At 40.6% G+C, this 26,686-nt stretch overlaps 1 protein-coding gene and 1 pseudogene across 1 annotated transcript in view; one reads left to right on the top strand and one right to left on the bottom strand.

Moving 5' to 3' along the window:
• Window positions 1-26,686, bottom strand: part of ROCK2 (Rho associated coiled-coil containing protein kinase 2) — a 158,489-nt gene that overhangs the window by 20,011 nt on the left and 111,792 nt on the right. The window contains 16 exon segments of the mRNA XM_027773604.1: window positions 114-217; window positions 1,126-1,195; window positions 9,780-9,964; window positions 10,338-10,498; window positions 13,875-14,034; window positions 16,969-17,075; window positions 17,437-17,683; window positions 17,921-18,012; window positions 18,111-18,246; window positions 18,753-18,801; window positions 18,959-19,038; window positions 20,310-20,408; window positions 20,600-20,611; window positions 21,223-21,283; window positions 23,642-23,801; window positions 24,757-24,848. Of these exon segments, the coding sequence (XP_027629405.1) occupies window positions 114-217; window positions 1,126-1,195; window positions 9,780-9,964; window positions 10,338-10,498; window positions 13,875-14,034; window positions 16,969-17,075; window positions 17,437-17,683; window positions 17,921-18,012; window positions 18,111-18,246; window positions 18,753-18,801; window positions 18,959-19,038; window positions 20,310-20,408; window positions 20,600-20,611; window positions 21,223-21,283; window positions 23,642-23,801; window positions 24,757-24,848 (1,815 nt within the window).
• Window positions 7,012-9,109, top strand: LOC106735323 (60S ribosomal protein L7a pseudogene; annotated as a pseudogene).

The following is a 26,686-nucleotide window of genomic DNA, read 5'->3' as shown; positions in this document are numbered from 1 at the left end:
GGGGCCCCCTGCCACTGCGAAGCCCAAACGTTTGTCTAATTCATTTCGTGAACAGGACTGGTCCAGGAGCAGGGTGTTCAGCTATGAATGGGAGACCAGGGTGCTGGCCTTACCTTTCATCCTGTAATTCCTGTTTCTTTTGCTGCAGTTCTTTACAAAGTTTGGTCTTTTCTTCACACTCTTCCTTAAGTTCCCTAACTTGTGTTTTATAGAGGGTCTAAACAGCAAAATACAATAGAAACGAACATCACCATCATCGAGGGTGTTACTTACACATTCAAAACCGACCCAACAAAAACAAAAATACAAATATTTTACTCATGTTGAGCCCCTGGGCAAATGAATAGTTTAATGAGCTTTCCTATTTTAACTCACTAGCTGACTAATGAAAGCTCAGCTAACAATTTAGAAGCATGATTTCCAACTGGGTATCATGAGAATGGATTTGTGGATTTGTGTTCTTTTGCCCAGATGTTCTTTTCACATGAGCTGTGTGCTGGGAATCGTCCCGCACAGAACTCTGGTTTTACTCTAAGAATCTATTCCAAAGACAAGAATCATTCTCTTGGTTCTGCAGCAAAACAAAACAAAAACAAAAACAAAACAAATAAAAAGAGCCAGTGGGTGACACATTAATAAAATGTGATGCCTGTTGAGGCTAACCACACAGGAAGGTCTAGGCCCATACCTGGAGACCCCCTGAGTGTATGGCACATGTGTGCATGTGATCTGGGGCTTGCAGGACCCTGCTGGGGTGCCATCTGTCCCTCCTGCTCATGGAAGAACACCAACTAAACTTAAAGCCACGGACTTGGGGCCAGCAGGTAGTGTGGTAGTTAAGACCCTAGATTCCCAAAGGGCCAACTGCACAGTTCAAAGTCCCGGACCCAGCGACTTGAAAATCACACCAGGCACGTGTGTGTGTGTGTGCACAGAGTCCCTGGAGAAGGGAGAAGGGACTGCGGCGTGGCCATCCCCCATGGGGGCAGTGATTTCTCACTTTTTCTCTGACTCTCTCTGTAAAACACACATGCATTATGACAAAAAACTAAAAGTAAAACAACAGACTGAAGAGGAAAATGCTACAAAGACAGCGCTCTTCGACTGAGAGCATCCGGAGCTTACTGAGAAATACTGCTCAGCTTCGAGCTGGTCCTGAAGTTCTTTCATCTGCCCGTCTGCGTCTTGCCGTTCTCTGTGGGGACATCGGGACAGGATTTGGATAAGTCGCGGCACTTTTAACCCCAGCTCTCCGGGGAACCTCTGGGAGTCCAGAGAACCCCTGAAGCTACACCATTTTCAGAATACATAACGCGAAGCTTCCTTGCTTTTTCCTACCTCACCCCTTCACCAGCATAATGGCCTCTCCTTGAGGCTATAAGACATAGGATGACGTCATCTCTACAACGAGTGACACGTGCAACAGTGCTCACGTGGCTTAACATTCTCTCAGTTTGAATCTCAAGCACAAAAACCGTTAGCTATGAAGTCATATAAACAAAGACTCTTTGGAAAGCTCATTGATCTGTACAAGTTACGAAGGGGTTACGATACACTAAACCAACGCTAACACTGAGAAACGTGCTTCCCCACGTGCATGGCGACCATCCTTCTGTGCCGAGGGGCCTGCTAGCTCAGGGAGGGCGAAGACACGCGAGGCGGGAGGGAAGGAAGGGAGGGAAGGTCCACAGCGCTGGCCTCACATCTACATCCAGACTGGACCGCACAGACTGGGCCCTTCGTAAGAACCCGCTGAGCTCTATGCAAAAGTGAACTTTTGTATACATGTTCATCTTCAACCACTCAATAAAAAATAAAACGTGAACCTAACGAGTCATCTCAGAAGCTGGGTTTGGGGGCCAGCAGGTGGCGTGGTAGTTGAGCCACTGGGCTCCCACATGGCTAACCGTGGCTCGAGTCCTGGACCTGGTGGCTTGCTGTCTCACCCTCCCTCTCTCTTTCTGGTCAAATTGAAGAATAATAATAAATAAGTGGAATAAAATAAATAATTTAAAAAAAAGAAGTTGGATTTGGGGCCAGCGGGTGGAGTGGCAGTTAAGGTGATGACCACATGGCCAACTGCAGTTCAAATCCCAGACCTGGTTGGTGGCTTGCCTTTTGACTTTCCCTCTTTCTTTTTCTGTCTCTTTCTGGTGAGTTCTATAGCAAATTAAATGATAATAATAAAATAAATAATTCCAAAATAAAAGGAAGTTGGGGTAAGATACTACATTAAATTTTAGACTTAGTTAAAAACCAGAACAATTATTTCAAGTCAACACTAAAGGTTATGAAAAAGCAAGTTGCCGAACACAATTTACACAACTGGAAACAAATGAGCAAGTGGGTCAGCAGGACAGAGCCGCCGACCCGCTATGTGTCTGCACAGATGCGCACGCACAGGCGCAGAGAAGGGCTGGAAGGACCGTGAGCTCGGGGTGCTAGCTCTGGGGAGGGGAAGACGCCTGCGCTCATAGAGGGACCTGTCACGGTCTCCTCTTCTTTTTTCTTTTTAAAAAACAAAAACAAAACATAGTTCTAAGTATTTCACAATAAGAAAATAATTGAACACCATTTAGGTATTTTCAAAATGCATACAGCAATACTCAGAGAAAGCAAATGATTTAATCCCATTATTTTCACGGTGTCTTTCTTAGAACTTTTATCCTCATTCTTGTTTCACATAATTTGGTCACTTTCTCGGTCCTTAAACCTTTGGGTAAAAAAATAAGTTATATCTGGGACCAGCAGATGGCCTAATGGTTTCATCGCTGGACTGTGGTTCAAATGCTGGACCCGGCAGCCTAAAACTCACTGTGGACGCGTGTGCATACCTGCCCAAGAATCCAAGAGGAGAATGGAGGAGAAGGGAATGCAACATGGCCATCCCCCTGCGGGGAGTAGTTTCTCACTTTCTGACTTTCTGGTGAATGGATGTGCCCTACAACAAAAATCTCTCTCTCAAGAAAAAAAAAAAAAAAAGGACAGGACCAGCAAATGGCATAATGGTTACATCACAGGACTTGCACATGGTCAGCCATGGTGCAAGTCCTGGACCCAGTGACTTAAATCTCACGCCAGGCACGCATGTGTGCATGCCCCAAATTCCAAAAGAATGGAGGAGAAGGGACTGTGATGAGGCCACCCCTTTTGGATGGCAATCTCTCGCTCTGTCTCTCTGGCAGTGCACATGCCCTATAGCAAAAATCTCTTTTCAAAAATAAAGTTATATATCTTAATGGTGCTCATCTGTGTTGCCTCTGTATGCTATTATTGGTATGTGTGTTATTGCGAACGCATGGTTATTTCTCCATGCGTGAGAAACGTCAGAGACGGTAAGGAGTACTATAAGAAGGGCCCATGTTACACCTGTCCCATTATCATCTCTAAGCTCACTTGTAGCAAAGACCAGGTTAATTTAAGCACCAGTATCTTCTTGAGGCAGACATCCTTCACTTACGTGCAATTTTAGAAATCTACCATTTATTCGGTACTTAAGAAACGCCTTTCAAAAATACAGTTGACCCTTGACGCCATGTAAGTGGGCCCAGTTACATGCAGATTTTTTCAAAATACTGTAAATATACTCGCTTAAAAATTAACATTTTCTTTTCTTATTAGCTTATTATACTTACTGTAAAAATACAGCATATATAACACACAAAATACACATTTAGCAATTGTTTTTATTATTGCTAAGTCTTCAACAGTGATGTGTAGTTAACTTTTAGGGAGCAGCGAAAGTTAAACTAAAGTTTCTAACTGAGAGAATAGGACAGGGTGGCTCCCTAACTCCCTGTTTGTTCAAGGGTCAACATTGTTTCAGAAAACAATCACTGAACTGGCATAGTACAATAGAGAAAGGAAATCAGTGAAAAGTAGCGTTCTCCTACAGAGCCTCTCTATGCCCCAGGCAATCCTCATCAGCTAGAAGAAGTCACTTTGTTTCGTCTTTGTGTTCTGGTAGCTTTGTAGCTACTTGTACATCTCAGCTATGTCTTTTTCTTTTAATTGCCACATGGTGTTTGCTTTTGCTGAGAGAGATGAGGAAAAGGAAGGGGGAGAAAGGAACTTGGGGTACCCACACACATGCACCCAAGTGTGCTGGGGTGGGTTTGAGCTGCTGTCGGCTTCATGGGTTCCAACTCTCTTGACCACTAGGTCACCGGGATGAGCGTCCTCAGCTATTTCTTGGCACGACTTTATTTTCAATTGCCAGAGGGCACATGTACTTGCCAGAGAGAGAAAAAGAGCCCTACGAGGGCAGTGGTCATGCCGCAGTCCTATCCCCTGCACTCCATCCTGCAGGATTCTGGGCATGCATGTCCATGTGTTTTCCAAGCTGCTGAGGCTGGGACTGAATGCTAGTCAGACGCGGGATCTGGCTCCTGGTACACCACACGAATCACTGCACCACAGGGCAGTCTGAGACACCCCTCCCTACCCCCAAAAGAGCGACCTGCATCACTGGCCTACACGGAATGATTCAGTAACTACATGAACCATAACGTGCAACCTCCAGTCCGTTAGATGAGAACTGTGACACTCCCACCCTTGTTTTAAAATTTCATAAAAACGTGTCTAGATTTATTTTTTCTTCTCCATTTATTTCCTGGGTCCTTTTAATGTAAAGACTTTTCTCCTTTAGTGAATGGGAAATTTTTCTCTATAATGTCTTCATCTTCTCCCCCTGAGTTTTCAGTTCCTGCCGGAGTTCTTACTAGTCTGGTTCTGGAGCTCCATAACTGTCTGTGTCTCACCTGTCCATCTTCTAACTCCCATGTTCTTGTTCTCTATTCTGGGAAATTTGACTTTTTCTTTGAATTTGTCTAATAAATTAAGATAGCAGCTATTTTTATTTATCATAGTCTTCCTCTTCATCTTCAAGGCTTTCTTCAAATGCTCGGTGGTATTTGGTCAAATACTTATAAAGGAGGTGAGAGAAATTTTATTTTCTATCCACAGGAAAGTGTTTTCTAATCGGCAAGCTTTAGTTTAAGATGAGAAATTTATAAGACCATCAAGAAGCAGGGAGACCCCTAAATGCTAGAATGAAGGTCTTTCTCTGGGCTGCAAGAGCCATCCTAACTGCTCTAATTTTCTCCAGAGGTTGGGCTCAGTTTCTTTACAGGAAATGCTCTGACTGGGACCCGAGTGACAAGCCTGGCTACAGGCGTTTCTGCAAGCACGTCTGGTATTTATAAAACAGATGTAAAATGTCCCCTTGACAGTGTCACTCCTTACTGCAGGCCTTCGAGGTGTTTGTTCTGAGTACTGAGAGGGCATTCTCTTATCTGTCACTCTTCACGAGCACTCCTGACATCCCAGGCTGCCCTTCCTGGTCACAAGGCTCCCACGAACTTGCCATCACGTCATCCATTAAGAAGAACCTTCTTGCTCTCCAACCCACTCTCATTCTTCTTATGAGTTTACACATTTAAAAAATTCCTAGGAACCAAGAGTCCTAGATGGACCCTGCGGCTTAAAACTCACGCCAGGCACACGTGAATGCGTGTCCAAGGTCCTGGGAGGAGAATGGAGGAAAAGGGACTGCGGCATGGCCATTTCCTCCAGAGGGCGATTTCTCACTGTGTCTCTCTGGTGAGCACACACTGTATAGCAACAATCTCTCTCTTAAAAAAATCCTTTACTAGAGTTCACCTTTTTTATTATCATTATTCTTATTATCTTGACCAAGGGAACAAATGCTCATCAGAGAGTGCGACAGAACACCCCTGACCGAGGCGTGGTCATGCCAGTCTCTTCTCCTCCATTTTCCTTCCTGCCGGGATCCTGCTCATGCACTCACCCACTCGCCACTCGCCCTGCATGTTCAAGTCACTGGGCGGAGCTCTGGGCCTGTCAGCCCCGGGACGCAGCTTCTGATGGGCAGTCCTTCACCACTGCACTGGGGGGCCGGCCACGTTGGCCATTTTTAATGGAAGCCCGGGCAGCACTCCATACATGAATTCTCACTGCACGTATCTTCCTTACACCTCATATCCCAGTTATTTATGCATCCATCTGACCTCCCTCTAATGAATCTTTTCTGAAAAAATGATAGCAAGCTTCTCAAAAGTAGGAAACAAATTTGCTTAATCTGAATGTATTCAGTCATACAACACTTACTGAGGGTTAAGGTACAAGGCATTAATCAGGGATTAAGGAATTAAAAATAAATAAAAGATTTTTGCCCTTCAATGAACTTATAGCCTATTAAGTGGGTAAGACCGCAAATGTCAGTGTCATCAGGGAGGAGTGGTTAGAACAAGAATTAGGAATCACAGGTGGCTAGCAGATGGCATGTGGCTGAGGTGCTGGACTCCCATGGAGTCAACTGGAGGTCAAGTCCTGGACCTGATAGTTTTCTCACTTTCTCTCTCTTGCTCTCCAGTCAAATTAAAATAAATAAATAAATAGGGAACCAGCAGTTAGCATAATGGCTATGTCGCTGGACTACCACGTAGTCGACCGTGGTTCGAGTCCCGGACCCGGTGGTTCAAAACTCATGCCGGGTGCGGTGTGCGTGCATGCCCAAGATCCTGAGAGGAGAATGGAGGAGAAGGGATTGCGGCGTGACCATCCCCCCCGGGGGGTGATTTCTCGCTTTTTGTCTCTCTGTCTCTGTCTGTCTGGCGAGCACACGCGCCCTATAGCGAAAAAATCTCTCCAAAATAAATAAATAAATAAAGTTAAGTAAATAATTCTTAAAAAATAATAATAAATAAAAGGAAACAACAGAACTAGGGGGTCAGCAGGTGGCATGGTGGTTCAGGTGCTGGATCCCACATTGCTGACCATGGTTCAGGACCCAGCAGCTTGAAAATCACATCAGGTTCGTGTGCACACTTGCCTGAATTCCTGAGGGGAGAAGGGATTGTGGTGTGGCCACTCTCCCTAGGGTATACTTTCTGTTTCCCTCTATTTCTTTCTCTCTCTGGCAAGTGCATGTATCCTAATTTAAGGCAAAAATCTTAAATTAAAAAGGAAAAAAGAAAGAACAGACCCGTGGACACTTACAAAGAATATAAGAGCTCTCTCCTCCAGTAGCCCAAGATGCGCAAGGGCAAGAAGGCGGCTCCGGCCCCTGCTGTGGTGAAGAAGCAGGAGGCTAAGAAGGGGGTCAATCCCCCGTTTGAGAAAAGGCCTAAGAATTTTGGCACAGGACAGGACATCCAGCCCGAAAGGGACCTCACCCGCTTCGTCAAATGGCCCCGTTACATCTGGCTGCAGCGGCAGAGGGCCATCCTCTACAAGCGGCTGAAAGGGCGTCCTGCCATTAACCAGTTCCCCCAGGCCCTGGAGTGCCAGGCAGCGACTCCACTGCTCAAGCTGACCCACGAGCACAGGCCAGAGACAAAGCAGGAGAAGCAGCGGCTGCTGGCCCGGGCTGAGAGGAAGGCTGCCGGCAAAGGGGATGTCCCCACTAAGAGGCCACCGGCCCTCCGGGCAGGATGAACACTGTCACCACCTCGGTGGAGAACAAGAAGGCTCAGTGGGTGCTGATCGCACACAATGTGGACCCCATCGAGCTGGCTGTCTTTCTGCCTGCCCTGTGTCGGAAGATGGGGGTTCCCTACTGCATTATCAAGGGGAAGGCCAGGTTGGGGCGCCTGGCCCACAGGAAAACCTGTACCACTGTCGCCTTCACACAGGTTAACTTGGAGGACAAAGGCGCCCTGGCTAAGCTGGTGGAAGCCATCAGGACCAATTACGACGACAGATACGATGAGACCCGCCACCACTGGGGAGGAAACGTCCTGGGCCCAAAATCTGTGGCTTGCATCGCAAAGCTGGAAAAGGCAAAGGCTAAAGAGCTCACCACCAAACTGGGTGACGTGTACGCTGCTGAGTTTTCTGTACATACAAGTAATAAAACACTCTCCTTAAAAAAAAAAAAAAAAAGGAAGAAAGAAAATAGGAGATATATATGTGCGTGTATCTATCTATGCATGCCGTAAGTCAGGAGCAAAGGGCCGCAAGGCGAGGGAGGGAACAGCCTAGCGGCTGGGCAGCCTATGCTCTCCCGTAAATGTGGTTAGACCCTTGGAGGGCATGCAGTGAAGGGCTCTAAACTGTGGCTCCAGAGCTTAGAATCCAGGGCAAGAGTCTTGACTGAGCCCATGAGTTCATCCCAGCACTTGGGGTACTCTCTGAACTTGGGATCTAGTAATGTCAAATCAGGATCTCTCTAAGCAAAACTGTGAGACTTATTTAGAGCTGTCAATGGGCAAATTTCCCATTACATGGGAAAAGCTGGCCTACGCTGGCCTAAAAGGGGAGCAACAAATGACCTCACACACCGGGTAACGGTAAGACAGCTGTAGACGCACTGCTGGAGGCCAGCTGGTGGCGCACTGGCCGAGATGTCCGCGTCCCACGTGGCCCTTACACAGCTGGGAGTCCCGGACCCCACAGCTTGAAAGACACACCAGGCGCATGAGTTCCCAAAATCCTGAGAGGAGAAGAGCAGAAAAGGGGCTGTGGCATGGCCATCCCCCTGGAGAAGATTCTCTCACGCTCTCCTCTCTCTCCCCACTGCCACTCCTGGTGGAGCCCCTGTGCCCCATGTCACATTAAATGGAAAAAACAAAAAACAAAATACTGTTCTAATATCTAGTTCCAATTTTAAAAGCTGAACTTTCATCAAGTTTAAATAAGAGCCTAGGCTTACTCTGGCACTAAGTAGGAACAGCAAAAAAAAGCAAGTCTGCTTAAATATTTGACCATCCTCTCCCAGTCTCGTCAGTCGTACGGACCTGTCACAGCTACGTAAAGCAGGACAATTAGCAATGACAGCAGAGTATCGTCGAGCTGTAACAACAGTCACGGTGACAGCAACAGTTGTGGTAGAGGTAGCTTCTCACACTAGATGCTGAAATAAACCTGCTACCTCCCACAAGACTCCTGACAAACAAGCTGTTCCCAACCCCCCTCACAGGTGAGGGAGCTCCGAAAGCCAGCAGTCCCGTGGGCCGGCCAGCACTAACGAATGTCCACACCTCCCTGTGTCTAGCCTCCCTAGCCCGTGTTCTCTCCACTCCATTGCAGTCTCATCAGAAACTGGGAAGAAAACAATTTTACCACTTATAAGTGGGACAAACTTTAACAGTGTAGTCGCTGTGTATTTTAGAAGTTTTTAAAATTAATTTTACGTATTATTTTTTGATGTGCTACAGGGCACATGCGCTCACTGGAGAGAGACAGAGAGAAAGAGCGGGAAAGAGGGAAAGTGAGAAAGCAAGCCACCAGGTCAGACTCGAAGTACAGTCAGCCATGTGGGAGTCCAGTGCCTCAAGCACCACGCCACCTGCTGGCCTTTAGAAGTATTTTAACAATATAGTTTTCATTTCCTAAGTTAAGCAGAACACTAGAGTATAACCTATGAGATGACTAAACATTTATACGGTGTTTGCTTCATAGTCAGACATTTCCAAGTCCTAGAAATGAAAGGCACACACAACAGGCACACAGATAACACACAGTCCTGACGAAGGACCTTAAGAGCAGGGAGAGAAACACCTGGACCCCCTTCGTGTGCTCCCAGTTTTTCTAGCATCGTAAAGTATGCAGGGAGCAATGGTAAGCAACTCCTAGGGAGGCGAGTGTGAGCCCTCGAAGAACAGCAGAGGCACTCCGTGCATTATGTTTGAAGAGAAAGAAAACGTGGTCAGGCCAACAAAGCAGTCCAAAGAGAATTCCCAGATAATCCAAAATTAAGGTAACCTACAGGTGGATAACTCTACCCATTATGACTCTGTCGCAGCCAGTTAACTTACTTTCGAAGTTCAGCATTTTGTTTTTCCAAGCTCAGTTTCATTTCCATGAGATGATTATTCTCTTGTTTTAACTGCTTTTCTGACATCTTTAGAGTGTTAACCTGCTGGGTTTGCATCTTCAAGTCATTTTGTGTCAAACAGCGCTTCTGAGTTTCCTGCTCTATTTTTAATGTCAAGTTTCTAACCTAAAAAATAAATTGTGTACTTAGTATATAAGTAAGTTATTTGGGTTATTCTTATCAGTGAAGCTGGTAGCAAAAAAGAGCTTTTTGCATCAAGGCAAATTCTGATTCATTTCAGATTTTTTTAAAAATATATTTCTAACAATGTTCTTAATGTAACTTAAAATATGATCTTTAAGATAAAAACAACTTTAAGCATTTTTAAATTATGATTTAGTATGTCACTGCATTCAGTAAAACCAACAGGTTGTAGAATATTATTTCATAAAATTCTTAAAATTATGAAGCCATCATTAGACCTTTACAAATAAATCCAGTGTATTATTGTTAATTCATTCGACAGCTTCTTTTATTTGCTAGTAAACGTCACACTTACATCCTCGTTTAGCACATCCTTCTGTTTAAGGAGCTCGTTCATCTTCTGCTGTGACTGTTTGAGGTCGCAGTCTAATATAGAGCACTTCTTCTCAGCCTCCAGCAACAGGTTTTCCACTTTCTGTTTTAAAGTCCTTTCCTCCAAGAGCTTCTTTTCCATTTCTATTACAATAAACATGGTCACAATAAAAAAGTCCCAAAAAAGGAAGTCTATTAAATATATAACAGTGCTAATAAAAAATAAAATAAATATTGTCTTGTTATATTTTTATTACTTTCCAATTTAGCATTTTCGAACATTCTTCACAATGTATTTGAAGTATCAAGAATTTCAGGATTGAAAATAGGGAGTTTCATTTGCAGGGTATAAAAATGTGATCACACTCTGCAATACTACATCTATTCTGATGGAAGTCAAATAATTCTGCCCGTATTTATGGGTTTATAAGATGCTTAGTCAGACAGGACTCTAAAACTAAATTACCTGAGTTTAGAATTTGGCCCTGAATTTTACTTCTGTGATTGAGTGACTGAGTGAATTAAACTCTCTGAGGCTCAGTGTCATTTTCTTTAGAATAAAGTGAACTGTACCTGTAATACCGGGAATGTCACAGAGATTTTGAACTGATGTACGTGTAGCACTTAAGTGCTACTTGGCATACGGCAAGCACTTCGTAAGTGCTCATTATTTAAAGAGACTGTCTAAAAAAAAAAAAAAAAAAAAGAGACTGTCTAATGACCTAAGAAAATGCTCACAATGTTTTTTAAGAAAAAAAAAATTAAAACGGTAGAAAATACTATCCTGATTTGTAGGATTATAGATAATCTATTGGGTTATCAGAAAAGTCATGACATATTTTTTTGTTTTTTCTACGCAAAAACACGTCATGACTTTTCCAACAACTGAACAGGCTTTTTTCTTTATACTTTCCTAAATGATTTACAATAAACTTTTAATTTATTTTACTAATAAGAAAAGGCTAGAATTTAAAAAGCCTCCTTCTATCTTGAAACAAAGTGCATGCAAAGGTTGTCTAATCAAGTGATTTCAATATGAAATGTATTGTTACAGGTAAAGGTCATCTTTTTGACACAGTCAAGGACCACTTAATGCAGACGTGTTCTGAGAAAGGCGTCATGGGCCATTTCATGTGTGACGTCAGAGTGCACTTACGTGCCCCTAGGGGCACAGCCTATGTGCTTCTTATGGTACCACCATGCATGCTTGGGCTAGTATTGACTGAAAACGTTATGTGGCACATGACTGTACTGACTGGTATTTCAGCTTAAACCCGATCAGCGACCCTCTGCTCCTTCACACCGAATGCTCAATGTCACCTATCGTTGTATTAGGCAAAAATTAAACCTATACATTTTCAGCTTTTTTTTTTTTTTGGAGAGGTTTTTGCTATAGGGCGCGTGTGCTTGCCAGAAAGACAGAGAGAGAGAAAGCGAGAAATCACCCCCCAGGGGGAACGGTCACACCACAATCCCTTCTCCTCCATTCTCCTCTTGGGATCTTTGGCACGCACACACATGCGCCAGGCCTGAGTTTAAGCCCCGGGTCTGGGACTCGAACCGTGGTTGACTACGTGGGAGTCCAGCAACGTAGCCATTATGCCATCTGCTGATCCACCATTTTCAGTTTTTAATAAATGGTCTTAAAAAATGCGAGGAAATGAAACATTCTGTATGTACTACTGGTAAGAGTGAGCACTTCTAAAATACTTTACATGGATCACTGCCCTTGATTCTCATGCCCTAACAACGCTGCTGTTGTCCCTTTACAATAAACGAGGCAGAGGAAGTTTAAGGGACAAGGCAGGGTCATGCTCATATACTGTCACTGTATTTTCAGCCATGTTCTTCATCCAGGGGGCAACGACATGCAGGCTGAAGACCAAACGCACAGCCCCAGCTTTGAATGCCACCTCTGATGGTTCTCGGTGCTCAGTAACTATGGGAGTCACTGTGTATCTTGCATTAGTGTTGTAGTCATTTCAAAATTTTAGTTATTTTATACTGACTTGGATCATTTTCATCAGTTCAGAGAATAACAATGTACTCATTTTGAAGGTGCCCGCACAGTAGGCACATAGGTAGAAAACAGTCTGCATTTTGTCTGGGTGGTAGCTATCGAAGTATACCCTAAAAGCCAAAAACATTTAAACCTTGTTGCATATAAATTATACTTGCATAAAAATACTTCAACTCTGTCTTCACATCCCACTAACTTTCCCTCTTCCACTTAGACTTTTCCAAATAAAGTACTCATTGTATTGCTTATTATCTTGAATTAATCCCCTAAACTGTCTTTAATAAACAATTTTAATTATATACAATAATTGAAGGCTATTTTTTTGCTAAGTTGTTCAAAAATGTTGTCCTTCAATATGCAATAAGATTTCTGTTCAAGGGAACCAGCAGTTAGCGTAATGGCTATGTCGCTGGACTCCCACGTAGTCGACCGTGGTTCGTGTCCTGGACCCGGTGGCTTAAAACTCATGCCGGGCGCGTGTGCGTGCGTGCCCAAGATCCCGAGAGGAGAATGGAGGAGAAGGGATTGCGGCGTGACCATCCCTCCTGGGGGGTGATTTCTCGCTTTCTATCTCTATGTCTCTCTCTGTCTGTCTGGCGAGCGCACGCGCCCTACAGTGAAAATCTCAAAAAAAAAAAAAAAAATGATTTCTGTTCAAGAGTTTTAAGACTTTCACAAGAATGAAGTACTAATTTCCTCTGAAATGTCAAATCCTGAGACCATCATAAATATAAATAGTCAGTTTGGAGAGTAAGAAATTATCTCAGGACAATTCTAAGATAAAACTTAATTTTGAAAAAGATAACTTTATTATTAATTAGAATTATATGGCATTACCAAATCTGGCTAGTATCTTCGCCATGCCAGAGTTCAAAATATTCAGTAATCTTAAATCTGATGTTATCTTTAAATCTTTAGCTTGCATTAACTGGCAAGAATTTTGTAATGTAACTTGGTAAAATGTTAAACCATAATAAATATTACAAAAAAGAACATATCCTCCAAATATGAATAGATATACCTAGAACTTTACACTCTAGACACCTATCACTGCTGATACCACTGAAATACTAATTTCTCTCTGATCTAAAAAGTTGATCAAATAATTTTATGTTTGGGCCTTAGTATTTTAGAAATAATTGTAAAGATGCAAAGGAAAAAAAATATACGTAAAGCTTTCTTACTAAGATCTATTTCCAGGGCCAGCAATTTGGTGTGGTGGCTGGGGAGCTGGACTCCCACATGGCTGTCTATGGTTCGAGTTCTGGAGCTGGTGGTTTGCTTTCTCACTTTCCTCTGTCTCTCTGACTCTCTCTGGTGAGCACATGTGCACAATACCAAATTTAAAATAATAATAATAAATAAAATCAAATAATTCTCTTTAAAAAAGATTTCCCCCCTCCAGTTCTGAATATTTGGCAATAAGATACAGAACCAAGCAGCTGAACATAACCAATTCTTGGGAAAATGCTGCCAGAAAACCCTCTTTTAAATGCATACCTTTCATAGCTTCTGATTTCGCTTCTTCAATGGACTCGTAGATCTTATTCTTATCTGCCAGCCGTGCTTTTGTGGCCTTGTGCTCAGCCTCTTCTTGTTCCAAGCTCTGCTGTGTAACTTTTAGTTGGTATGTCATATCTATTTCCATGTTGCTCTTTTCCTATCACAGAATTACAATAGCATCTATCAGCAAAAGAATGACTTGCAAATTCAAAGACTAATTTTAAGGCTGCCTTTTAATGGCCTACCAAGAATGTTCCTGACTTCTCCTCCGCTCTTCATCTAAACTTCCTATACTAGTGACCCGTGTTTTCTCCTCCCTTCCACTGCACCCACTTCACACAGCTCCGCGTTACTGTCAGTAGATCTGTACAAGATCACTTCATCTCCGAGAGAGACCAATGCTATTCCCCAAACCCAATCCAGTAGGTTCTTTTCAGCCTTTATCTCTGGATCCACTGCAGCCCTGGAACTTGTCCCTAGATGTCCCTGACATCAATCATGGGGTCCTCTCCTCCCGCTCTCACCTTCCTATTGTTCCTGTAAGTCTCCCCGGCTGCCCGTAAGCCTTAGTGATGCATGGAGGTGGTGTTCCTCAGCACAATGCTCCTCCTCCTTTTATACAAACCACTATTTCTCAAACACACCAAATGTTTTTAAACATACCTAGTGCTTTTCTTTCATGTACCTAAAAATATAAGTCCCATGATCCCTACCCTTCACTTGTACTTCCCACTTAGAAGGCCTGTTTTAAGCTGAGAGTTTTCGATAATAGAAGTCAGTCAATTTTTTAATACATAACCCGAAGATTTCCTAATTCTTTCATTTCTATGTAGTTCATAGGAGAAATCTAATATAGGTACTTCTTTTTATCAAAAAAAATCTCAAATACTAAAAATGATTTTTCTAACTACATAATATGCACCAAGAGGAATCAACTCTGTCCTGGAAAATCGCGACTCTACACAATCTCTTCTCAGAAGGGCTCTTCCACTCACGAGTAGAGTCAGCTCACGCACACTGACAGTGCCAACTACTTGCAGCTCTTACTACCGTGGCCTACTAGCAGCTTTGTAGACGTCCCAGTATGACTGTCCCCGGCACCTCAAACTTCACAGAATTAAAACAAAGTTATAATTATCTCCTCTGAGTAATTTTCTCTTTACTCTTTAAGAATTAAAGGCACCACTACGCATCTTGTCCTGACTCATCCTTCACTACCATTCAGATGCCACATCTAATCAATTACCAAGTGTTGCCAGATACTCCTCCCCCAAATACTTCTCAGGCATCCCTATTTCCATTTCCTAGTAACTGCATTATGTCTCCACTATACTGTATCTGAATTGAGAAAGTCTTTTGATTAGCCACCCCGCCTCCAGTCTTACAAATTTCAGATAGATTTTCCACACAGTACACAGTGCTGTGTCTTAAATGTACCTCTAATAAGATCGTATGATTTAGACTTCTTTAGTGGCTAGTCCTTACTTATGGGCTATATTTTACATTTCTCTTTTTCTTTTTAAATTTATTATAGGGCACGTGAGCTTGCTAGAGAGAAACGGAGGGCTGGGGGGTGGGGGTGGGGGAATACCTCCCAGGGTGCATGGCCACTCCACAATCCCTTCTTCATTTTCCTCTCAGAATTTTGGCCATGCATGCATGCACATGTGCCCAGAATATTTCTCAAGCCACCAGGTACTAGACTCAAACCACACAGTGGGTCAAGTGGGATCCAGCAGCCTTAACCACCACGTCACCGACTGGCCCTGTATTTTAAGTTTCTTAAGAGAATATGCAAAATCTTGTATAATCTAGCTCATGCCCAGCTCTGTGGCCTTCCTTCTGGCCACAGAACCCCTCACACCTTTACATGAAGCCTTTCTTGCAATCTTCAGGCCAACTTCAGCTCAAGGTCCAGATTTCTGGAGTTTCATTGGCATAAAGTCGTATCTATTTCTTCATGAATTACAATGGGCCAATCAGTTGCAACAGAGATCATATGGCCCCAAAAACATAAAATATTTACTATTTTAGCCTTAAAATATTAAAAGCGGGCCAGCTGGCAGCATGGAGGTAGCTGGCTGACAACGCTGTTGAGTCATGGACTCAACAGCTTGAAAAACACACTGGGCATGTGTGCATTGTGTGCCCCAAATCCTGAGAGGAGAATGGAGAAGGGACTGTGGCATGGCCATCCCCTTTGAAGAGTGCTTTCTCATTCTTTCTCTCTTTCTAGCAAGCAAACGTGCCAGGAGAGGGAAACAAGATTAAAAATTGGCTAAATCCTTCTTTATATTTCAGAAATGTTGAAGTTGTACTTAAATAAACAAACAATGCCTTTTCATCTTCCACCTTCTGTGTCTTTGCTCCTATGACTTGGAACGTGCCTTCACTTTGCCGGTTTATCACTGTCAGATTAGGGACTCATCCTGTGTGCCCGATACATAAGCTGTCCCCACTCCAGTGTCTGTTTACCACACCACATTAGAACTATCTACTAGATCGTCAAGAAAGTCATGATGCATTTTTGCATCACCTGACGAGCTAACATGTGCTTTATTAATATTTTAAGAACCACCTGTTAGACCTGACTTTATTAAAGGCAAGGACTGCATCCTGAAATCTCTACTGCAGATGGTATGCTGTATTTAAATGAATGGATAAATACGTGAACAAAAATAAAATGCCAACTGTACAGACCCTAAAAAACCACTCCTGGCATACAAGCTGTAAAAAAAAAGAAGAAAAATTTCTAACTGCCAAAAGTATTGACTTTTTATAATGTCATTTTTAAGACCAGTTATAAGTCGAAATTTGAGTTTACTTGGTTCCCCGGAGAGAAACACCCTGACTATGCACACTCCGGGAGAGTCCCTTCCTTCGCGGGCACCCAGCAAAGCAAGGGCTGTGTATATGGTATCACCATCCAGCCTTGAGACAGAGAGCCATCATCTACACACTGAGTCTAAACAGGAGTCCAGGAATGTGGGAAAAATTCCAGTTAATAACTTCCCCTATTGTAGAACAATTTCTAATCTGAAACGCTGCTACTTTCTAACAAAAGAAAATATAAAGCGTTACATGTTTTTACCTTTTCCAAATCAGCAAATCTCTCCTGCAATTGCCTCTTTTCCAGTTCTACTTTTGCTAGTAAGATTTTGCCATTCTTTAAATCTTCTTCCAGGCCAGATATTCTACCTAAAAATTGCAACATTATTTTTAAACAATGAACTCGTAAGGTAGAAATGTTCCATTAAAAGTAAAAAATTTGGAAACTACTTCTTACTCTGGAGCTGTTGTTTGTGAACAGGACTCTACACTTTTGGTGTAGTGCTTTATAGTTAACTCAACTGGAATCCAACCGACCACCTGAGGAGTCTGAACTTAAAACCGCACTATTTGAAAGTAGATCTTTCATTCAGATAATTTTGCATAGCTCTAATATTACAACTTCCCTTAACAGAACAGTACATTCAAAAATGTGCTACTCTATCATCGGAAGTTATTTACAAAAGAAGAAGCACCGAGACTGGTTCAATGGCAGCCTCTACTTTAGTACCTTGTAGATCATTAATTATTTCTGACCCATGCGTCCGGTCCCTCCGTTCAGATTCCAGAGCAGACTGAAGATTGATATACTCCTTTTCAAGTTTTAACTTGGCAGTCTCAAGCAGGCAGTTTTTATCTTGCAGGTCTCTATTGTTAGATTCCAGCTGCTGAATCTGTTTGGAACTTTCTGCCTGGGTTTTTCTTAAACGGGCTGCGGTATCGGATTCTGTCCGCAGCAAAGCATTGGTTTCATCCAGCTATTATTCCATTCGAAGTTGAACAAACAACAGATAAACACAAGTGAATGTAATCAATGTGTCAATTTATTACACAATGACACACTATTTTAAATAATCAAAAACCTAAGCATATTTCCCTAAGATTTTTCCCTCTAAAATAAGAGGCAAAGGCCTTGACCACATTGCCAATTAAAATATTAACAGGCAGTAATAAATAAAACTCAACGTCTTTATTATAAATTGAGGTTAACCTACTTGTCTCTGGAGTTGATTCACTTTTTCGGTGGATATTTGGGAGTTTTGATTTCTTTTTTTCAAATCTTCAAGTTGATCTTTTAAGCTGTTAACTATGATAAAAAGCGTTTCAGTGGCGAGCTTCTACACACACACACACACACACACACACACACTCTTAATAAGCCGTTTAATAGTCTACATTACAAACCATCATTTTCCAAATTTCGTTTCTTGTCTGCTTCATGATCAGCTTTCCGCTGGAATTCTGCATTTTTGTGCTGAAGAAGAGCCTTTTCTCTTTCTAATTGTCTTAATGATGATTCCACATTTTTCCTCAAAGTAATCTGAAATAATGCTTGAGGTTATTATCGAAAGGAAGTATGTATAAAAATCAAATCAAAACAGTAACTAAATTATTTCAAACAGGTAAAAGTGATCTAAAAAAGTTATTAACTGCTTTGTTATTAAAACTTTATTAATGGTTTCTGTGTTCGTAAAATAAAATATTTACTATCTAAAGTCAAACTTTCCCTCACTACTAAATCATCATTAATTAATAATAAATGAGTCTCAAATGTGATGAATAGCAATTTAAAAACAAACAATGCTAACTTTCTGTTTTTAAATCATATTATTAACCACAATACGAATGCTTATTGTCTTACTTGGAACATCTACAGGCACTAACTTAATTTGCGTTTGTGAAACTGACACCTATAACCGGGTCATCCTATCGCGTTAGTTCTATCCACCACTGCTACAGGGTTGCTCTGACTACACATGGAGATGCACGTCCCGACGGCCCTGAGAGAACTCTGGAGAACTCGCACATCCCGCAGAGCTGCCTTACCTCTTCCTCTAGCTCCTTGATCGTCTTCTCTAGGCGAGCGTTAACAGATCTAAAGAATTTCAGAAAGAAACAGTAAAATCACTCTCCCATTTATAATGAAAACATAGCTGTCAATTTTTAAATAATTTATGATTACGTCGTAGCTCTCTCTCAGTAAGAGGTATAGACAACTTTTCAATAGAACATCTAATTATCTAAAAACCTACTTGCACTTCTGCTCTAGCTCCTCTTTGGCTTGGATCTCATTGCTAAGGTGTTCTTCTAATGTATACAGTTTTTTCTGAATCTGCTGAAAAATCAGAAATCGATTATAAGTCTTGTCACACTAAAGACGAGAGGATTAAGAAAACAATGAAGAGCTTACTTCGTCTTTTCACTTATATAATCTCTTCTCTAATGGTTCGTCATTTTTACTTTCTTAATGCAACTTTAATTGACAGAGAAAAACCCAACCACCCTTCTTGCTTTCTCTTTTTCAGAGTGCAAACACCCTTATGCAAACATGAATGAGCAGCTCTAACTTTGGCAGAATTTGTCTGATACCAAATTTCAAATCTGTTATAAATCAAAGACCATTCTGGCATCCTGTTCTGCTCTCCTATGAATTATTTCAAAATACTATCATTGTTTGAACTTATTAAAAAAGACAAAAGGTTAGTGTCTGCAACCAATACTCAGAGTATCCAACCGAACATACTCAAAATTAGATGACTATTCTTACAGATAAGAACACATGCTCTTCTTTGTCTTCCTACACAGTGCTGGGCGTAGTGCTATGAAGAGCTGCGATAAGAACACATGCTCTTCTTTGTCTTCCTATACTGGGCGTAGTGCTATGAAGAGCTGTAGCCAGTGACTCTTGTATAAATTACAGCTAATTAATTATAAGTCACTGCCTCAGTAGCTTTCTCTAGCTATGTCTTTCTTCAAACAAACGAAAATTACAAAAACTATCAAGTAATCCATTTTTAGACTTTGTTTCCTTTGTAGAACACTGCAGTTTTGAGTTACCTTTACTGTATAGTGTCAGATACACTATCAATGCTGTCTCATCAATCCTAACAAAAACCTGGAGAAGGATTATATCTACTTGATGATTAAAAAAAAAAGAAAAACCAACAAAAACTGAAATTAAACAAGGTGAATAACCAGGCCAAGATAGCACTCATTAAATCAACCCAGGTCTGTTACACGCCAATTCCAATGTTCTTTCCACTATTCTTTCTGATGATGAGGTTTTCTGTGATTTCTAAATTATTATTTCTTTTTGGCTAGAGGTCACATGCGCTCACCAGAGAGAAACAGAGAGACAGAGAGTGGAGAAGGGAGAAGGAGAAAGCAACCCAGTGGGGTAGTTATGCTGCAGTTCCTTCTCCTCCATGCTCCCGACCTGTCAGGACTGTGGCAGGCACACACAGGCCTGGCAGGTCTTTCAAGCCTACAGGCGTCAGCCTGTGGGATCTGCTCCCCCGGTCACAAGGCCATGGGCAGGTCTAATATCTCACACATCTTGACAAAAACTATTTTCCCATAGTGAGACTACACAGGCTAACACACCATCACGTGTAACTGCTCTGGGCTGCTGCAGCGTTGGTCTAATGTGAGCACACTAGTTCGCACAGGGGAATCAGAAATTCTTGCTGCCCATTTTATATCCTTGATAAATAAAAACAAGAACAGAACATTATCTATATATAAAATGACAAATCCATAAGAGCAATAATAAAAGGGATACTCAGTGTAACAAATGCTGGGAACTTCTCTCCAAAAGCGAGGTAAGATATGACTATATTAAATATTGCTAGACTGATGTCTCTCAGTTTTCAATGTTTTTGACATCAACATACCTCTTGGCTTTCCTGTTTAAAACAAAACAAGACACACAGAAAACATTAATATACTTGCTCTGCTTTGTAAAATTCCTAAAACTCAAAATTATCAAACTACTTTTTTAGTTTTCTTAAGTTTGAAGAAAAAACACTTAGCATTGTCATGTATGTGTGTGTGTGTGTGTGTGTGTGTATGGTTTAACTTCATGTAGTTACAAATTATACAGGTCACAAAATACTGTAACAGATTGATAAATTACCCTTTAAGAACTCATTCCTAAATGCCTAGAATTTGATTCTCTCCCGTATTTCTATTAACTTATAGCTGAACATCAATAATCTTTTACAGTGCGAAGGTTTTCCTAACTGGTATTCCAGCTACTTATAAACCTATTTTATTACTTTCGCTCTAAACCAAACCTAATGCCATGTATAATTGATCTTTTTACAAGCCATTATGTCTTGAGCAATGACATTACTCAGATAAGAATCATTTCAACATTATGATGTATCGTATTGTGCCAGAAATGCCACTGCATGATGGAAAAACAGTACTGAATAAACTTTTTAAAAACATGGGTATTACTAAAATACTTGAACATGTGATTAAAATAACTAGGGCAGTAAAAATCTAGACATACTTCATTTTTTCTTGATTGTATTGAATCATTTTCTCTACAAGATGGAGAGTCACTTAATAACCTAGAATAAAGGAAAGAGAAAATAAACCTTTTTAGATTTTAACCCATTTTCTGTCTTATTCCACCAACTTACTGTCAAAATTAAATGTCAACAGTTAAGATTTATTTTCCTTTTCACATAATATTTTAAATAAAGTAATATTTTCCCTCTTGACATTAATACCGTCTTCAGTCATTGAAAACACTAAACTTTTCTTGTCTCTCTGGCTAACTGAATGGCCCGGTCTTTAATTATGTTGCAAGGGAGTGGCTAAGTGGAACTACACCTCCCTCCTCTTTACTTGAGATTCGATAACTATGGAGGACCTCTGAACAGTGGGGAATTAGGGGTACTGACCACTATAGTCAAAAATCCATGTAGAACTTTGAACTCCCCCAAACTTTACTAGCAGTCTAGTATAGACAGGAAGCCATACTGATAGTATGAGCAGTCGATGAAAACATATTTTATATTGTGACACGTATTATATACTGCATTCTTACAATAAAGCAAGCTAGAGAAAGGAAAATGAAATTAAATGTCAACAGTTAAGATTTATTTTCCTTTTCACATAATATTTTAAATAAAGTAATATTTTCCCTCTTGACATTAATACCGTCTTCAGTCATTGAAAACACTAAACTTTTCTTGTCTCTCTGGCTAACTGAATGGCCCGGTCTTTAATTATGTTGCAAGGGAGTGGCTAAGTGGAACTACACCTCCCTCCTCTTTACTTGAGATTCGATAACTATGGAGGACCTCTGAACAGTGGGGAATTAGGGGTACTGACCACTATAGTCAAAAATCCATGTAGAACTTTGAACTCCCCCAAACTTTACTAGCAGTCTAGTATAGACAGGAAGCCATACTGATAGTATGAGCAGTCGATGAAAACATATTTTATATTGTGACACGTATTATATACTGCATTCTTACAATAAAGCAAGCTAGAGAAAGGAAAATGTTATTAAGAAAATCATAAGGAAGAGAAAATAGTTACAGTATTTAAGAAAAAAAACCCACAAAAACCCACATGTAAGTGGACTTGCACAGTTCAAACCTATGTTGTGCTAGGGCCAGCTATGTTTTCCTCCTTTCCTACCTCATCTTCCAGAAAACAGATACCTGCCGTCAATGACATCTCCTGATCTCCAGGTCTTAGTACCTAAGCCATCACTGCTGTTTTACCATCACTTTCGCTCTCTCGGCAGGCCCTTTCCTACTCCCTATGAGCATGCTTGGGTTTCCCTCCGCACTGAGGTCCTCGTGTTGGTCAGCATCACAATTGCTCTTCAGAGCGTCAGCATTACTGTGGTAACATCGGCATTACTGTGGTAACATCGGCATTACTGGGGTAACATTGGCATTACTGCGGTAACATCGGCATTACTGGGGTAACATCGGCATTACTGATTTGCCTGGAATGTTCTTGGTTTTAAAAGTCCCGTGCCACATCTTAGGAAAGCCCTCAGTCCTCTGGGCAAATTTAAATGGTTAGTTATTCTAACCATAGACTGATATACCAAGAGTCTGTCAAGGCTATGTTTCTCAAATGTTTTTAAGGGCGCATTCAACCATTTAATAGTTTTCAACGGCTCTTCACTGCGTATCATTCTAAAATCCCTTAGCAGTGCGCAACAAGAGTCAAAAGTTTGTATTATTCTCCCCATAAACTCCAATTCGAATCTATTTTTTGATGTCATGTCGATTGACCAGTATTTTCTGAATGACCCTGTACCAGGCTCTGCACTAGCTGCAGGGATTACGGATTAGAAAATGACAGTTACATCGAGTCCTTAGACACGCTCCATGCTGAGCCTACTGGGCCTCAGGACTCCACTCTGTGCTTATGTCGGGCTCCTCTGCTTCCACTAGGAACCCCACTGCTCCCCCGACCTCCTCACTACTCCGCCACTCAAAACCCTTTTCTCATCACTAGACTACATGAGATAACATCTCTTTCTTCGGGTCTTATCTGACTTCTTCCTATTCCAACCCAAAAAAGTACTTTTTTCTTCAGAACCACTTTATTCTCTTAGCCATCTTTCATGAGGCGAATAGTACATTCCATTCTTCTTTACTACTATCTAATATTCTTACATCTTTCATGGTACGACAAGTCCCTCAAAAGCAGATTTTCGAGCCGACTCTATATCTCCAAAAGAACTAAAACAGTGATGTGAAATTATTTGTAAATTAATGCCATAGAACTTTCAAAACTAAATAATAAAATAACATTAAAACGAATTCTTTTGGTAGTCCTTCTGAAAAAACTTGAAGTTTAAAATAAATTAACACTGTTATCTTCTATAATGCAGTCTCAATATAAAACACCACCTAATAACTAGACTCTGAATACTTAACAAACACATCACATACAAATTTTCTCTGTAGTAGGTGAATCCTATAAAAGGCAGCTGATTTCCCACAAAAGCTTTAGGAATTGGGAAAGTTTCTACATCTCCTTTATCATCTTCGATGTCATCAAAATTGCTGCTGTCTATGTCACTGCTGAGCTCAGGGACCACAGGAGCTGCCGCTATCAAAAGAAAAGAAATGAATTACTTCATTCATAACCTAGATAGAAGATATGGACATCCCCTATATTTAGTATATTATTAATATGTATTAATTAATAACATTATGATCAGTGCCTTGGCTTACTATATAAAATTTTAGTAACACTACTTCTATCTTATCATTTCACAGAATTAAAATTACGTAACTAACCTATTGCTAAATTAGTCAGTTTTAAAAAAAGACTAATAAATTAAACAAGAAAAGCATTAGGTATTATTCTAAGTGTTAAAAATTACAAGAGGTCAGGGGCCAGCGAGTGGCATGGTGGTTGGGGCACTGGACTTCCATATGGCTGACCACGGTTTGAGTCCTTGACCAAGCAGCTTGCTTTCTCGCTTTCTCTTTCTCTCTCTGGTCAAATTAAAAACTAATAATAACCAATGGAATTAGATAAATAAATATTCTTTTAAAAAAGTACAGGCAGCACTAACTTGCAGATAGTCTTTAGAGTCCTCCGTTTTTTCTACCTTCTTCAAGTAAAAGTATTTCTTACTCTTAAACTGAATTGGTGTCAAATATTCGTAAAATAAACATAAAATATTATGCTACCCCTAGTATTTACCAGAAAATAGTCTCCATAATACTTGCTGATTTATCAAGTCAAACACATTCAAATGAAAGGATTATATTCCCCCTTCCTGAACATTGCTGATATCCAGAAACCTGGCAAAGTTAGAAATGTATAATGTATACTACAGAACGTTGAGAAATACTGCTAATATATATTAGTTTGCTAAGATACTGGGTAGATACTAATTTAGTTATAAATATTGCATGGAATAAATTTGAAATGAAATCTCTCAATTTGGAAATTAGTATTATTTGTATCAAATATGGTTGCTATTTTAAAAGACCAATTACTGTGTGAGATTTAAATTGTGATGGAATGAAAGTATTTAGACGTATTGACTTACTCTCTCTTATGTTATCCCAATTCCACTGATCGTTCTTAAAGAAAGGGTGCTGTTTAATTTCTTCGACTCCATTTCTCCCGAGTCGTACCTCCCTAAACAATGTGGTTAAAGACTGTATTACAAAAAAATCCAATTATGAAAAAATAAAAACATTAAATCTTATTCAGTTTAACTGAAATACAGACCACAGATGAGAGTGAGATATTATTATCAAACCCTTCAGCATGGGACCAGCACATGGTGTGGTAGTTGAAGTGCGGTTCGAGTCCTGGATCTGGAGAGTCTCCATCTCACCCTCCCTCTGTCTCTCTCTGTCTCTCTATTTCCCTGGCAAAACTCAAGTGAAAAAAATAATAAATAAATGAATAAAATAATTAATTTTTAAAAAGCTTCAGCTTAAATGTTTCTCAAAAATAAGCAATTCCAATTTACACATACGTGATGTCTTCAGATAAATTATAACGACTGTGATGTACAGTGTCATTAAAAGTGAATTACATTTCCATCTGCAGCTTTATCAAATGAATGTGCATGTGAGACTCTTAAGTTTAAAAAAAAAAAATCTGCATGTGCCCAAATCATTTGACCAACTAACTTCACAACATAAATAAAGCCTAACTTTTGGCACGGAAAAATTATTCAAATCCTCCCTAATTAGAAATACCTATTTTTTAATCTCTCCCTTTCTTAAAAAGAACTCACATCTTATATTTGGAGCTATCCATATTTACTGATCAATTATATCTCTGAATTTATATTCAAATTATCATCTGAACACAAGAAAAATGTTACTAAGAATGTCATTCTTTGACCCTCTGAATCGTCACTGAAGACTGTATGGGAATAAAGGCATGTATTCCAGGTATGCCCTGGAGCCACGGTTATCACAAACAGGAAACCTGTAGACTTTAAAGAGAGGTGCTCTTTGCCACATTTATTACATTAAAATATTCTCAAAAATATCTGTGTTCTGCCTACCACCATTCTTCACTGCAAAAGCAAATCTTTCACAAATATTACTCCCTTCGTTAACATGTGCTGCATACCCTGCTTTGTAATTGACTGTTCAGGACGAATTATGGTTATCTCTACCAGCTCCATTTCACCACCAAATCAAACATAACCTGTCCAGGCTGTTCTGACTTTATTGGCATCGACTACTTATTAATTATATAATTAGCAAATTGTAAAGTTTTACTCTTTAAATGATTGATAAACACAAAGACAATTTATCTTTTCTAATAAAGAGAAAATAACTTCTCAGGGCCAGCAGGTAGCATGGTGGTTAAGGCGCTGGACCCCCACATGGCCAACCGCAGTTTGAATCTTGGACCTGGTGGCTTACTTTCTCACTTTCCCCTCCCCCCAACCCTGGTCAAACTGAAAAATAATAATAATTAAAATAAAGTAATTAAAAAAAAATTTTTTTAACAAGGTGAAACAACTACTCATGCCTCTGATAAAAATTTTTTTTCAACAGTTTGATGAGAGGAAAATAATTATTGGTAGTGGAAATGCACACTGGTATAGCATCTCCAGAGGTCAATGCATCGTCATTCAATTTTAAAGAATCAAAGAGTTGTACCTTTAAGATTGTAATCCTAGGCCAGTCGTGTTGCCTAGTGATTGAGAGAGCTGGATCCCACATAGCTGACCAGCAGCTTAAAAACATGCCAGGCATGTATGTGTGCCCAAATCCCAGCAAGGATGGAGAAATGGAGGAGAAGGGACAGTGAGACCATGCTCTTTTTTTTTTCCCCCCTTTTCCCCTGCCTCTCTCTGGCAAGTCCACCATTCTCTGGCAATTAAAAAAAATTTTTTTTTAGCCTACGGAAGGTATGCAAAGATATAACAGTAACTAGTTAAACAATAAGGATGCTAAGGAACTACAGCATATTAGAGCTAAAAATGTCCCTAGTTATCTTAGCTG

Source organism: Tupaia chinensis, unplaced genomic scaffold, assembly GCF_000334495.1.
Source record: "Tupaia chinensis unplaced genomic scaffold, TupChi_1.0 Scaffold000045_1, whole genome shotgun sequence".
In the NCBI taxonomy this organism is placed as follows: domain Eukaryota; kingdom Metazoa; phylum Chordata; class Mammalia; order Scandentia; family Tupaiidae; genus Tupaia; species Tupaia belangeri.
Note: the sequence above shows the minus strand (reverse complement) of the source record. Positions and strands in the feature narration are given on the sequence as shown.